Here is a 15,708-nt window from a genome sequence, read left to right as displayed (position 1 = left end):
TTTCTCATAGTGAAGGATACAAACTCTCTGAAGTCTGGGAGTCATCACTAAAAAGAGAAAGAACAGGGTATGACTTCTAAAAGCTTAAAAACTTGTTGGTTTGACACTGCATGAAAGGTGATGAACCCAGATTAGCTCTCGGTATGTTTCTAAAGCTCCATATTAGTCAGGCCAGCTTAGCGTGTCAGTTCAGGAGGAGATTTGACTGCAAAAACAGCTGTATCAGTTTCAGCTTCACACTGACTTCTCAGCAGATGCTCCCTATTTCTCCCTTTGCTCTGGTCGTAAACACATCCCTAAATTTACTTAAACTGTACTTAAGTCTAATTTCGAGGTAGGCCTATTTTTTATTTTACCCACTATAAGGCAAACATGTTATCACATCCATGCCTCAGAACCTCGGCCAACAACACCAAGCTTTTGCGAGACGCCATCATTATCAGCTCGTTATTTGCATATAATATTGATGTACTTTTATTTGAGGAACAATGTTAATGTAGAATTTTAACTTGTGTTGGAGTATTTTTACAATGTGGTATTACTGGAAAGTACTTATTCTACACCTGATCCCTCCGCCTCCTCCTCCTCTCATGCTCTACCTTTCACACTCTCCTTGACTGAGGACTTGTCAGAGGCTACTCATATTTCAAAAAATGCTCAGTAAATGAGATGCCGCTCTCTTAAGCCTCCACCGCAGGAAACAGAGCTGTTTGCTGAGCTTAACGCTCTGTTGCCCAGCCGGCTCAACCCTTCAAAACCCTGAAGACGACCACTGAAATTACAATCACGTAGCACCAGGGAAGACGATTTCACTCACATAGCCACATCAGTTCACACTCAGGACACACACTCTCAAGTAAGGAGGACAGACACCAGCAGAGCACATGCACACACAACCACACATGCAGCTTCTTCTTTTTCCCCTCACCAATGCTCGTGTTGGTCGGAGACTGCGATGGCTAAACTATGGCCGGCGGGCCGCAGTTAGTGTTACATTTCTTAATTTTTTTTATATAAACTAGAATATGGCTTAAGCAGATCTCTTATAAATAACACTATATTACACACCCTTTTAAATTTAGTCAACGCCAGATGTTAGCTAAATTTAGTGATTGTATTAACATCTTGGCACAGAAAACCATATTTGAACATTTTGGCCGTATTTCTTTGTTACATTTTAAGATTAGATTTACATATTTACATCTGGATGTACATTTCAATTGCAATCTTTTAATTTGGTCCTTAGGCCTTGAACATCAACAGATATTTGCTAATATGTAGTTATTTTGATAGAACATTTGTGTTCTATGGCACATGGGGTTTTCTGGTCTAAACACGGATTTCCTGAAAGTGTAACTGGTTGAAAACTATGTATATACTTTTCTTCGGCTTGTGAATCATTATACTGTATGTCCCTGTATATGGTCCAAAAAACAAAAAGTTTGGCCACCCCTGGTCTACAGTGTAAGAGTTGTTTGTCTGTCAAGCAGAGAATCCTACTGGTTTCCCACAGGAAGCTGATTGGGAAAATGGAGCCCATTAGTCTTTGAAGAGAGGCTCGGTGCGGAGACAGAAAAGGTCCCACAGTTATTGATCACTGGACAGAGGGAGGGAGAGACATCATCAGCAGTTGGGATCAATGGTCTGTGAGCTCAAAGTTTGAAAACACAGAAAGACTGTTTTGGGATTAGAGAGAGTTGTTATGCTCGGGAACTAGTGCATCTCTTTCTTTGTAGGATTGTTTCACTGCAAACATGTTTTTATTTACATGTCATACTTATTGCCAAATGAAAGTTAGAACATTGTAGCTTTTATTCTTGAGGAAGGCTGCAAACTTCAAATGTCATACATTCCTCTGGTTAGCAACATGATGAGCATTAAAGTACAAAAAAAAAGATCCTCCGTTCCTGTCAGCCAGTGGCGGGCTGTGGATTTTGACCTACGCCTGCTGACAGCTGATCGCGGCTACTACAAATAGTTTATCAACAGGTCTTTGCAGCAACATGTTCTGTCGTTTTAGGCTTTCCCAGGTAACAGCAATGCAGACACTGTGGTACAGTACAAGCTTAAACAGCCGGTGATAGCTCGCTACCTCCGTCTGATTCCTCTGGACTGGAACCCCACTGGGAGGACTGGACTCAGACTGGAGATATATGGATGTCGTTATAGTAAGTCCAATATCTTTATTTTACTTCTTTGTCATCTTTGGCTTGTGCCTTAAAGAAAGGTTTCTGGGATCTCTACTCAATTGAAGTATAACAGTTTTCGAACATTTCAGCATTTAGTGACATAGATCTAGGATGCTGCATGTAACGAGATAATAAACAATAATCATTTTGAGGCATTAGTTTTTCTTCACCATAAACAAACAGAGAAGTTGTCTGTACTGTCCTCCATACTGCAGGTTGGGTTTGACAGGACATTTAGTTCATTGTTTCATGGAATACAAGACAGATTACTTTTTGGTTCAGACAGGCTCCAGTTCTTCTTTTCATACTTTTTTTTCAGTTTTGACTTGTGACATCTTAGAATAAGAGTTATGACAAAGCTGCATAGGACAAAACACATTTGAATGTGAAGAAACCAAAGAATCTACAGAATAAACAGCACAAATGGTCACTAGTGTGCTTGATTCTTTAGTCACTTTTTTTTGCTGTAAACAGAACATGAGTTTCGTCCACTGTGGAATACAAGCGATTCAAGCATCTCTGGTCATTGCAACAAAAACATCTGAAATTGAATTTCAAAATATTTCCTGTTTTGTTTGCACTAATATTTCTTTGCACAAATTTTTTGTAGTTTTGCTTATCTCTAAGTTGCAACAGGGCGTGACGTTTTTTTCTTCACATTAACCTCATGAACAAAACATGTTCAATACAAACTCAGTTTTTAGTCAAACATTGTTCAAACTCAGACCTTATTTCAGACTCTAGTGGGGATTCCAAAGATACTTTTTCAATCGTAAAGCTTCTCAATGGAACAAAGGATGATCAATGAATGTTATGTGGTTAAAGCTACATGCTAAATAGTTGCACTACTAGCAAACTGCACACAAACACTTTTATGAATCAATTATTAATGTTATTGAAGAATTAAGGGAATCTCTTTTGTTTGTGTAACAAAGCTCTTCCTCCAATACTCTTTCATTCTGTAGCTTCTGATGTGGCCAACTTTGATGGCAGCAGCAGCCTGGTCTACAGGAGGAGTGTACGTCCGAGCTGGGCGGCGATGGAGGTGGTCTCTCTGAAGTTTAAAACCCTCAAAAATTCTGGGACGCTGCTTCATGCCGAGGGGAAAAGAGATCACAGCCTCACTTTGGTGTTGGAGAAGGGACGGCTGCTGCTCTACCACCAACAAGGTATCGACATTAGTATTCCAATATTTAGATACGATAAGGCAAATGATTCCCAGGGGAAATTCACATGAAACCAATAAATAACTTTTTGAAGGACATTGTAAAAAAATGAAAGAAATTAAGGATATTAGAGACGCACACACAAAAAGCAATGGTAAATTACCATTATGCTGTACAAGAGTATATTGTGCAAACATTAACGTAAAAGAAATCCAGTCGTGCAAATTTTTGAGCCAAGATGTGTGTACTACACACAGTAAGATGTAAGTTGGGTATGAATAATAAACTCGGCACACATAATAACATATAAATGTATTATGTAGTGTATCATACGTACAGTATTTAGTAATAATACACTACTGTATAATATGTATTTGAAAGAAATGGAAACAAATATCATGATATAGCAAATAATATAATATATAAAAAAAAAATGTGTACAGTCATATACGAGTAGAATAGTGTTAACTTTCACTCATATGACTGAACCAAACAAATCAAGAACTAATGTATTTAATAATTAGCAGTTTGCACAAAACGGTATATTGCTGTAAAATGTGTGTTAATGTCATTTTGTGTGCGCTTGCTGCACATGTGAGCTCAGAGCTTTATGATATATAGTTTTTACTCTTCTGCAATCTTATTGGAAAAGATATCTATTAAAAAAACTAAATATAGATTGCAATCTCTTTAACACAATTTATGGTGCTAGTGGGGCTGCAGACGAGTATCTTAATGGATCTTTAATCATTTGTTCATTCTTGACAAACACAATCATGGACTTCACACTTGCAACACAGAGGGAATGCAGTTACATTTGTGGGGGAACAATACATAGTGTTAGTTGAATTCCTGGATTGATCCACATGGCTTGAAAGTGTTTGGTGTAATGTTGCTGAAACTTGGGATATTGGAATTTAATCAAGTGTTTTGTAACTTAGACTTTTTTTCTTCCAGCAAACACTGCAGCTGTATCTATCTGTTCATTGCTCTCTGAGTAAATGTCAGCTAAACACCTAAACTGTACAGTGTGTTTTTGTCCCAAAAATGAAATGGAGGGAGCTGCAAGTTGGTCTCTGACCATCTACTGGATTGCTTGTGTGTTTGTCAGATGTGATTTCTAAGATACCACTGATCCAATTTTGAGAAGACTCAGGGGTATTACGCTTTTCTCTGCTTATGCCGATTAACTCAGTACAGTGTTTACTTGTTTGTCCATATGTCGCAAGCAATATCTCAGACAAAACTAATCAGATTTTGAATAAATTTGGGGAATTGGTGCTGTTCACCATTGCAGGCGTGTAGTTGCAGGTCAATGACTGTGGAGGAGGACAGCTTTATTTGTAGGTGAAAACATGTTTTGTCTTGTGTTGTTTTTTCCCCAGACTTTTTTTCACTCTCTCGTCCTCGCTCTGTTTCTCTCTCAGTATGACATCTGCTTTCATATTCTCTTTTTAATCTATGATGGATGAACTTTGAGGAGCACAGTGGGTTAGCACAGCACAGCACAGCACGGTCCATCGCCCCAAACTGCATAGAATGGAGGCGATGGGAGTCCATGTGTGTTTGTGTTGGTGTAAACAAGGTTAAACCTAAGGTGTTGTTGGACTGTCAGACCATCGTATTATCTCCATATGGCAGACCTCTCATCAACCATGCCATCTGGATGCTGGAGTACTTCACCAACCATTATTTTTACTTTCTACTTTTGGTTAACGCTGATTCTGTAATTTAAAATGATTACATCCCTGTCGTTTTTAACAATATTTACAGGAAAAGCAGGACTTTTCTTTTGCCCTTAATTACGTTAATTTTGGATAAGATCGGTTAACATGTTTTCAAGTCTGACACAACACTTACTGTATATAAGAAGTGGACATAGTCCTCATGACTTCACCTATTGGTTTGGGTACTACGGTTTGTAAGCCTTGAGTTCGTCATCTTGGTTTTCTGCAACCAGAAGTATGATGAGACAATGGACATTTGCAATCAAGCAAAATGTTGCAGTTCACTTTTATGAACTCAAAGCATACTGTAAAGGAGTTAAAGTGTAAGACAAAAACATGGTTAACTGCCAGACCGGACAACCCTTTGGTAATGACTTGTCAATCAAAAGGTAGCCATGCCCTAAAAGCATACCCTGCTTTATCTCCTGTCAGAAGGCCCAGTAGATGCATGATGGCACAATCTGTTAAACACTGCATGGTCCTAATGATAGGTCAAACATCTTTAACATTCAAACTGGACTTTGGAATGCCCTCTAAACTTTTGGCTCAGTTCACCATGTGGAAAGTGGGAAGGAAGGACAGTCTGTCACATGCAGACATTTTGTTTCAGTGATTTGGGGCATGAGAGAATTGTTCCTGTGAATTCAGCTGTAATGTTAGCACTATATGCTGTCTTTACTTCACCTGTTGGATCACACACTGCACTCTGATTTGGGAATAGAGTATCTATCTTCAATGTCTGATTAAGGCACGCAGCTTCATTTCAAGTTTTATAGAAATTAGAAACGATCCTTTATTAATCCCCTTGGGGGAATTCTACTCATTTGACCCATCCTTGGTTAAGGAGCAGTGGGGTGCCCTGTGAGGCGCCCGGGGAGCATCGAGGGGTTGGGTGTCTTGCTCAGGGACACTTTGACGTGTAATGGGGATCGAACTGGCTACCTTGTGGTTGCGGGACGACCATTCCTCCCCCTGAGCTACAGCCGCGTTTAATTTGGCTGTCATTGTATGACTTTTTAGATAACTGACTTAAGATTTGACGGGAAATGACATGAAATGGTGGTCCCCTAAGGGACGCAAACTGGGATGTTACACTGGTCAGTGACTTAGTTCTCAATAATAAATAAATGTCCGCAGTGGAAAGGTTGATCCACTAAGATTACAGTAATACGGACATTTCAAAGTTGTAGTTGTTTGTTCAAGTAACTACAACAGTTGCATTGTATATATTGATGTTTAAAAAAGACATATTTCATTCAGTACAATAGATTAGATTGACTTTATGGTCCACCTCAGTGGAAATGTGTCTTTGGCTTTGGCTCTCTGGGGAAAATGCTTCAGGTTCATGTCACTTTCAGGTTCCCTGAGCCAAATCTTTTTTCCTTTTGACACAACAGTAACATGTCTGCAACCGACTCGAGATTTCCTAAGTTTTTACCTTAAAGGAAATACAGTATGAAGAGGAACAATTGTGGGACCGTTAGCAAGTTTCCTTTTTGAAATATATTCAACGAGTTCAGTCGCAGTTGATCCCCAGAGTTTCCCATTTGGGGATTTTGGCAAGCTTGCAAGAAAAGGCCCTGGGAATGCTGCGCTCAACGCAGTTCCTTCACGCTCCCCACCTCTGGCGCTGTGTCTGTAGGACCCTCCATGCATTCCCTCAACGCTGTTGGTCACACTGCATTTTAACATCTGTTCAAACTAAAAGCAGTCGTTGCAATTGCATGTAATGCTTACTTATCTGACTGCTGCCTTATCTCTTCATGGTGTGGTTTCTCAAACAATCACACACAATAGCCAATATATCGCTGCATTATGCTTTGCATTAGTTGATTTAATAATGTATCTATTTTACTTTCTGAACGACGCATGTCACATCTCCTTAGACCTGAAGTGATAGTCAAGAAACTGCTCAAACAACTCTGCGTACCCGGGAAACAATATAAACAGTGTTCATTTTTGTATTAGACCAGAGATTATATTGAGCTATGATAACCCAGTGATATCGCCAATACTGAAATAGAAAAAAAGAATCTATCACAGCGCTGTCATTGCATGCTTCACTTTCTGGCTCTTGTTGTTTCCATGTCTGCCTTTCTTTTTCTGTTTCTTCTGGGTTTTTCAGTGTTTCCTCACTCTCCATTGTTATTGTTATTACAGCCTTTCTCATATGTGGCCCCAATTCTGCCCCTGCTATATATTTTTTTCCGAGGTGATTATTTGCCTCTTCAATTGCATGCTCTTTGTCTTTCTCTCCTTTCTCTCGTACACACATCCCCTCTCTCCCTCCCTCCCACTCTCCCTGGAGTTTGCAGACTGCAGACAGTGTAATTTAGATCAATTGCTTGGAGCATCCACCGTGAGCCACAGCATGCTCCTCCACAGTCCGCTCTTGGCTCAAGAGAAGAGAAGAGAAGCTTAAACTAGGGTTTCAAAGATAAAACCTGAAGATGTAGTGCATTATATCCATAGCTCCAGAGTGTGGGCTATTCTCGGGGCTCTTCATACTTTATCTCTCCAAGCCTGGCAGCCTTGGCAGCCTGATCCTGTCGGTCCTGGGCCTCTCTTGGTGATTCATGTCGTATCATGAGATTAACAAGCTGTCTGAGACGCAGAATAGCTAAAGATGGCTAATGATGGCTAACATTGCACATCAGGGATGTGTGTAGCTTGTAAACACAAACATAAAAAGCTCGACTAGAGCAGATGTGCTTTTGTCAAACACTGTGTAACCACCATTAGTATAATTTACAGATGATAAAAACAGTAAGACAGACATATATGCAGTATAGCAAACAGATAAACACAACAGTGAGATAGTAAGGCTTTCTCTCTCTGCCCGTAGCTGTCCAAGCAGTTGGAATGAATTGGTTGGCTCATTAGAATTTATGTACGCTATCCAAAACTATCTTGTATCTTCTCTGCTTTACATTGATCAAAATGTCAGTTTGCTCTAATGTAGCAAACTGCTTCATAATTCAGTTCACTTCTGAACTGTCACAGGGAAGCTGTAATCCACAACAGTAAATACACCAAGGGCTGGTGTGTCCTGCTCCAGTGCATTCTGGACGCGTGTTGTTAAGTATTGCTGACTAAATTAGGATGGCATCAGAGAGGCGTGCAGGCCGAGTTGCATGTTAAGCGAAACCCTGTCTTTTATTTGTATCAGGACATGTTGTGGTTGGTTTCTGGATGCTGGCTGTGTTATGGTGCAAAAATCCCTGAATAATTAAGATTTTACAGTTATGAAAGATCATAATGATCACATATATTTCCACTAATCGCTTTAGATGAATCTCTATCTATAAAGTATTCTAGTTGAGAAAATATAAGGCAATGAATCGTGGTGATTACCGTTGCATTTGCTTACTCTACTCCACTTTTTTAACAGTGATTTACAGTGAGCCTCCAGGAGCAGTTTCTGTTGTTAACGGCCTCATACGAGTTTCAGTAAGCAGCCTCTGTATTTTCAGAGGAGCCTGAAATTGCTAAAATAGCCATGGGACACACTCCCCTGCTGTATAATACGTTGCTTACTGTGGATTTCTTCTGTGTGAAGCAGCAATACGGTTTGTGTCTCAAACTCAAGATAAGCTACACACATAGCTACACAGTCAGTGACATGATTTGTAAATGATTTGCCTCTGAAGATGGTGGGGAAGAGAAAGACATTTATTTTTGTATATTTTTGGTAGCAGATCGTAAAGAGGTGACAGAAAATAAGGAAAGAGAGGAGGGATGACATGCAACAAAGGTCCATGATCTGACTCAAACCAGGGACAGTGTGATTGCACAGTGTGATAACCATTTCCCTTATTTTCGTTTTTTACAGAATTTACAAAATAAAATAAAAAAGAAATTAAAACCAGAGACTATATTGCAATGGAATCACACCAGTCACAATGAAAAATCTGTTTGATCTCAACTACACACATGTACAATTTTGTGGCTGCATCTTGTCCAGTTGTGAAGCTATAGTGGTGACTAAATCTGCCCACAGACAGACAGACAGACAGATGGACTGTCTGAATCTTTATGTGTTTTAGCAATATTATCAAGTATTACATGATATAAATAAGTTGTTTCAGTCCAATTTGTTTTTGATGTATTACTTACCCTACTCTCTTTATACAAATGGCTACATGTTTAAAAAAAAATAAATCAAAACAGCATGTGAATAAAGCCCATATGAGTTGAACTGAAGAGACAGAGACCTGACAGAAATGACGGGGTGAGAAGGGGTAGAGGGGGGGGGGGGGGGGGGGGGGGGGGGTTATGGTGATACATTAAATTCCTAACTGTGACTAAAGCTGAGAATTGGTTTAGAGAAAATACATTATTTTTTATAGTCTAGCTGTATTTCAAATAACGGCACCACGTGACGCTGAAACAATTATGACAGTCACTCCTGATAAGACCTGTCATTGTCGTCCTTCATAAACAGATTTAGAGCTTGAGCAAAGAGCCTTAATGGAGCAGTAGACAGAATATGATAAGGTGATATGCCTCAGGGAGCTGTCTGGAACACTAGACTCCTTGAAGGTGGAAAGTAGTGTTCAGCGTAGACTTCATAGCTTAAAGACGAGACAATTCAATATTAGCCTACTCAATGTGGATAAATCAAGCAGTTGTGCTCCTTTTAGTTGGACAAATAAGACAACGGCAAGTTTAGGTGCTCTCAGATTGAACTTCCTTCCTCACAGGCGTGAAGGTGAGGAAGAGAGAGGAGAATTAGGACTGCGAGGAGGAGGGAGTTTCATGAATAAAAGTGTTTCTATTGTTTTACCTCAGACTTCTTTTATCGATCACCGGCTCTCAGTTCAAGTTGTAACCCAATGCGTCACCTCATCAAATGGCATTGAAGAAATAGTTAGACATTTGGGAAATGCTGTTATCAGCTCTCATGTCTGTGCATTAAGTATAGAACTGGAGCCAGGTTGTTTATCTTATCTTAGATAAAGACTGAAAGCAGACAATAAACATGGCTCCATCTAAAGTTCCCTGCTGCCTTAAAAGCGTGAGTTTCCTAAACTTAACTTAAATTGTTTGTTCAAACTGGGCTCATGACTTCTGAAAATGTAAAACTAGCTGAATTAAGCAACCCATGCCTTATTAGACGCTTAGAGTGTGATGATGGAAGGGAGGCTCCGACCGCTTGTCGAACCTCAGATTCAAGACCCGGTCGTGGAACAGTGGACCAGCTCTTTACCCTTGCAAGACTACTGGAGGGGTCCTGGGAGTTTGCCCAACCAGTCTACATGTGCTTTGTGGACTTGGAGAAGGCTTTCGACCGGGTCCCTCGGGGGTTTTTGTGGGGGGTGCTGCGGGAGTATGGGGTGCCGGACCCGTTGGCACGGGCTATCCGGTCTTTGTACGCCTGCAGTAGGAGCTGTGTTCGTATCCTCGGTAGTAAGTCAGACACGTTCCCGGTGGGTGTTGGCCTCCGCCAGGGCTGCCCTTTATCACCGGTCCTGTTCGTGACTTTCATGGACAGGATATCTAGGCGCAGCCAGGGGGCGGAGAGGATCCGGTTCGGGAGTCTCGGGATCGCCTCTCTGCTGTTCGCGGATGATGTGGTCCTGTTTGCCTCCTCGGATTGTGACCTCCAGCATTCACTGGGGCGTTTTGCAGCCGAGTGTGAAGCGGCAGGGATGAGAGTTAGCGCCTCCAAATCTGAGGCCATGGTGCTCTGCCGGAAACCGGTGGATTGCTCCCTCCAGGTGGGGACAAACTGCCTACCCCAAGCGAAGGAGTTCAAGTATCTCGGGGTCTTGTTCACGAGTGAGGGTAAGGGGGAGCGGGAGATCGACAGACGGATCGGTGCGGCTGCAGCAATAAAACAGGCGCTGTACCGGTCCGTCCTGGTGAAGAGGGAGCTGAGCCGGAAGGCGAAGCTCTCCATTTACTGGTCGGTCTATGTTCCAACCCTCACCTATGGTCACGAACTCTGGGTCGTGACTGAAAGAACGAGATCTCGAATACAAGCGGCCGAAATGAGCTTCCTCCGCAGGGTGGCCGGGCTCACCCTTAGAGATAGGGTAAGGAGCTCGGACATCAGGGGGGAGCTTGGAGTCGAGTCGCTGCTCCTTCGTGTCGAAAGGAGTCAGCTGAGGTGGTTCGGGCATCTAGTCAGGATGCCTCCTGGACGCCTCCCATTAGAGGTTTTCCAGGCACGTCCAACTGGTAGGAGACCCCGGGGAAGACCGAGGACACGCTGGAGGGATTATATCTCCCGGCTGGCCTTGGAACGCCTCGGGATCCCCCAGAATGAGCTGGAAAGTGTTGCGGGTGAGAGGGAAGCCTGGGTCGGCCTGCTGAACCTGCTGCCACCGCGACCCGACCCCGGATAAGCGGCTGATAATGGATGGATGGATGGATGGAGTGTGATGATGTAGTTTAAAGACAAAAAACAACAACATAGAAGGCGGGTCACACAAAACAAGGACTTCGATCAGGAGACCGGTGTTTGTGTCTGAAAGTGTTGAGTTATTTTGAAGTTATGTGTTTTCTCTTCTTATGCTAAGTTGGTTGCAATGGTTGCAAGCCCAACCATGATGTCTTTCCTACACATAACTAAGTGTTTTGGTTAAACCTAAGCCTACAAAATCACCTCAAAATTACTACCACCCTTCCAACAAGGTACCTATACCATTGGTACATGGATGTAAATTACATTAACTTTTTTAATATCCATCTATCATATCTGCATCCCCTTTAAAGACAATGTCCTTTATAATTAATGACTCGGTGTATCCTGCTCCTTCTGTTGTAGCTCCTTCTGTCAGCAGAAACTCTTTTCTCTCCCAAAACGTGAGGGGATGGAAAGATGGATTCACCAATTTGGACCTGCTGGTGTAGGGTCTGTCATTAATTATGTCCTGCTGTCATTTTGCAGCCTCATCATGTATTGTGCGTCTTCCTCCTCCCTGCCAGCATACAGCTATGTGTGCTCTCTAATGAGAGAGGCTGACCTCAGTGACCCCACCTCCCTGTTTGAAACAAAGATGGGAATATTCAACTGAAGCTGCAATGTTTCCATGACTTTTTTGTTAAAGAACATGAACCTTCCTTTAGATTTTCATAAATTGCCAGGAATAGGAAGCATTTGAAAATGTTTCCTTCAAGCATGTTTGTCCTTAGAAGGACACAGAATGCTAACTGCAAAGTATTTTCTAGGGTTGTACACCTCTGGAAAAAAAAAAATTCCATTTCCTCAGCAGGAATTGCACATTCAAGGATTTCTGCAATACCTGAAGACATTGCTCAGCTACCGTCAAAACACCACGGTCGATTGTTTTTCACATCCTCACCTTCCTTGCAGGTGTGAGTTCATCCTCCAGTGGACAGCTTCTTGTTTCTGTGGGTAGTCTGCTGGATGACCAGCACTGGCACCATGTAAAGCTGGAGCGGCTCAGCACTCACCTCGACCTCACTGTGGATACAAATACTCATCAGGTCCACATCCCAGCTGAGCTCAGCCACTGGGACATCCACCAGGTGAAAGAAGCTTGTCAGCACACAAAAAAAACGCATGTTTTTAAGTGGTACTCTATTTATTTAGAATATATTGTATGTACCAAACTCCTGTCCACTTAAAAGTTGGCGACCAACATTTTTTGGTTTTGTACTTTATGGAATATATTCTGGTCAGCTTGAGTTCAGGTTGGTTGCAATACTGACCATACTAGATCATACTGATTCTATGAATAAAGAGAATATTTCTATGAATATGTTTTCATTGTCAAAACTTCAGACAACTTTTCATTCCTGCAGGGGGTGATGGTTATTACATATTTGTGTTTGTGTGTGTTGTTTTCTTATGCAGCTAAGTCTGGGAGCTGTCCAGAGCCATGGACTGCAGAAACCCATTCTCTCCAACAGGAACTTCCATGGCTGCATGGAAAACCTGCTCTACAACGACCTCAACCTGATACATCTGGCTAAAAAAAAAAACCACCAGGCCTCTGTGGTGGTAAGTCAATGTGTTGCTGCATCTTTGAAACTAGTTTTTCTTCTTATAAAGAAGTAGGTGAGCTGTGGCGACTCACCTTTACCAGTTAGGCGTGTGGTTGGGTATATAGTATGTACCAAAGCAAACAAACTTGAGAAGAAAAGTAGACTTGGTAACATACATTATGGAGGAAAGGAGGTAGATAATGAAAATGAGGAGAAGGAGGAGAGATGGAAACTGGCACTTTTTGATGTATAGTAGACATCACACAGGTTTGTTTCATATGAGTTTATAATAATGGGAATCAATGTAAAATATTTCCCTCAATACATTATCTTAACACACCATATCCCTTTTGCTGAGTATATTTAATTCTTTCAATAGATTATATATATTTTGTAATGTGTAATGGAAATTTAAATCATGCTAATGCCTCTGATGCCTTTTTTTTTCATTTCAGAATTTCTGTTTCTCAATGTCATGTAGTATAAGTTAATTCAAACGCTGTGTGACCCTGATGCCACCGGTTTTCTAGTTTATTTTAACGGCTCAGCTGATATCAATATGGTAATAAAGATGTCCTTTTTCATTTTCATTTTTTTTCACAGAGCTGCTGATGAGACCTCAGTGACACAGAGTCAAACCTAGTCAGCCTCTGTAACTAATGAATATTAATCTTATATTATCTCTTTCATGATCATTCTCTCCATCCCTTCCTTCCTCTCTTTCTCAGGGCAATGTGACCTTTTCTTGTGCTGAGAAAGTTTCAGTTGCTGTGACGTTTACTGACTCCCAGAGCTTCCTGCAGTTGCCAGGATTGACATCTTGGTCATCAGGTGTTGTCTCTGTGGCGCTGCAGTTTCGCACGTGGAACAAGGCTGGGCTTCTCTTGACCTTTGACCTCTTACAGCAGGAGGGCACAGTATGGCTGTACCTGAGTGAGGGAAGACTCCGCCTACAGATTAATAAAGCTGGCAGGGCCCAGCTGGAGTTGAGCGCAGGTTGGTCCAAGCAGGATTTTGCTGAGTTACACCTACAGAGAGGTATGTTACCCATGTTGTTCAGTTTTGTAACAGAGCTCAGATTCATGCTACAGCTTCTTGAATATTAAAAGCCATAGTCTCAAGGTTTGAATTGCATGTCACAGTCTTCCTCAGTGGATAGTTGGCTCAGTCATGACTCGGCAGTATTGAACTTCTGACTTCTATAACCCCTGTCAAACTCCGTCTGCAGTGGAAGACCTTGATATGTTGTTGGAAGCTCCAGTACAAACTGATCAATTAAGATGTTTTTGTCAAATCCAAATTTTTCTTCTGACTCATTAAACTTTTGAAATGTCATATTTCTTCAGGCTTGGCTACTCATTATTTCAGTAATTTAAGTAACGCACTCAAACTAACTTACCACATACTTAAAGGAGCTGTATTTACCATTTTGGACATTAATATAGCAGCAAACAATATTTGTCTATGTAAAGAAATAGTGGAGTAATGTCTCTCTGAACAGATAGTTGCTTTCCCTCTGTGTGTGTTGTTATCGGAGCTTCTCATTGCTATTTTGGCATAGCCGGGCTGGCCGCGTGTGCTTTTAGTGCATGTTAAGTGCATGTGAGCGTGCCTCACTAGTAAGCTGCTCAGCACTGCTGTCATACAGCAATTACAGCTGATAATGCCGTCCCAACTGGTAGCGACATCGTGGAAGTGTAGCACACACCCTCCGGTTCCCTGTCACTTTTTGCTCTGTCAGCCATAGTTTGCATTGTTAGCACTGATAGCACCCCTAGCTATGTGCCGCCGGCTTGCTGTCAACATGTAGAGAGCAGGGCTCTCAAGTTTTTAAGACAGGTAAGAGTGACATATCCTCCCCCCCCCAGTATTTATAAATGCAGGGCTCTCAAGTTCTTAAGACAGGTAAGAGTGACATATTATTATTATTATTATATTTCACCCAGATACAACAGATACGTTTTTCTGATTGGCTATTCGTGTAGCCCATTTCTTTTTTTTGATTGGCAGGGGATTCGGGGGGAGACGTGCTTGATTCCTCCATGGTGAGGGCAGCGCGACCAGGTCATGTTTGTGCGCTGCGGCACATTAAATAGCCTAGAGTTTTTTTTCAGCGTGAGAAATACGATGTGTGGCGGGAGGGCGCGACTTAAGACCGAAATGCGTGACAGTCACGCTCAATGCGGGACACTTGAGAGCCCTGAGAGAGAGCTGTTGAGAGTTAAAAAAAAATGCTCCCCTCGCTTGCACTTTTAAAATCACAACAGTGAACAGATCCATAAAACTGTGATTCATGTTCCTGACTTACTGGAAAATCCAGATAGCAAAACAAAATAAAAGAATCACTTGTACATGAAGGTCATAATGAAATTGGAAACTAACCCAAACCGGTAATTTATTTAGCATGTTTGTTTGTGTGTCTGTGTGCTTAAAGGCTCAGGTCTGAATGATGGTCAGTGGCATCGCGTTGAGCTGAACTCCAGACAAGATCATCTGAGCATCACAGTGGACGAAGACGAAGGAGCCACAGCTCACGCCAGCATCCCACTTCCTCTCACCACAGACAGTCAACTCTTCTTCGGTGGTAAGAAGACATACACAAAAATGATGCATCATGTGTCCTGGTTCTATCTGTTGTTGAACAGTTAAAAAAAAAAAAAGATTTACCTG

The 15,708-nt window shown here is 41.7% G+C and overlaps 1 protein-coding gene across 1 annotated transcript in view; it reads left to right on the top strand.

The window, feature by feature from the left end:
- Nucleotides 1–15,708, top strand: part of LOC306739280 (contactin-associated protein-like 4) — a gene marked incomplete at both ends in the record, with an annotated part of 81,700 nt that overhangs the window by 25,464 nt on the left and 40,528 nt on the right. The window contains 6 exons of the mRNA XM_079221259.1: nucleotides 2,021–2,168; nucleotides 3,155–3,358; nucleotides 12,404–12,579; nucleotides 12,908–13,054; nucleotides 13,767–14,034; nucleotides 15,473–15,622. Coding sequence (XP_079077385.1) covers nucleotides 2,021–2,168; nucleotides 3,155–3,358; nucleotides 12,404–12,579; nucleotides 12,908–13,054; nucleotides 13,767–14,034; nucleotides 15,473–15,622 — 1,093 coding nt within the window. The remainder of the gene's footprint in view (nucleotides 1–2,020; nucleotides 2,169–3,154; nucleotides 3,359–12,403; nucleotides 12,580–12,907; nucleotides 13,055–13,766; nucleotides 14,035–15,472; nucleotides 15,623–15,708) is intronic.

This window comes from Taurulus bubalis (assembly GCF_910589615.1).
Source record: "Taurulus bubalis genome assembly, chromosome: 7".
Taxonomy (NCBI): domain Eukaryota; kingdom Metazoa; phylum Chordata; class Actinopteri; order Perciformes; family Cottidae; genus Taurulus; species Taurulus bubalis.
The sequence above is the reverse complement of the archived record's forward strand: the minus strand, read 5'-3'. Positions and strand labels throughout refer to the sequence as shown.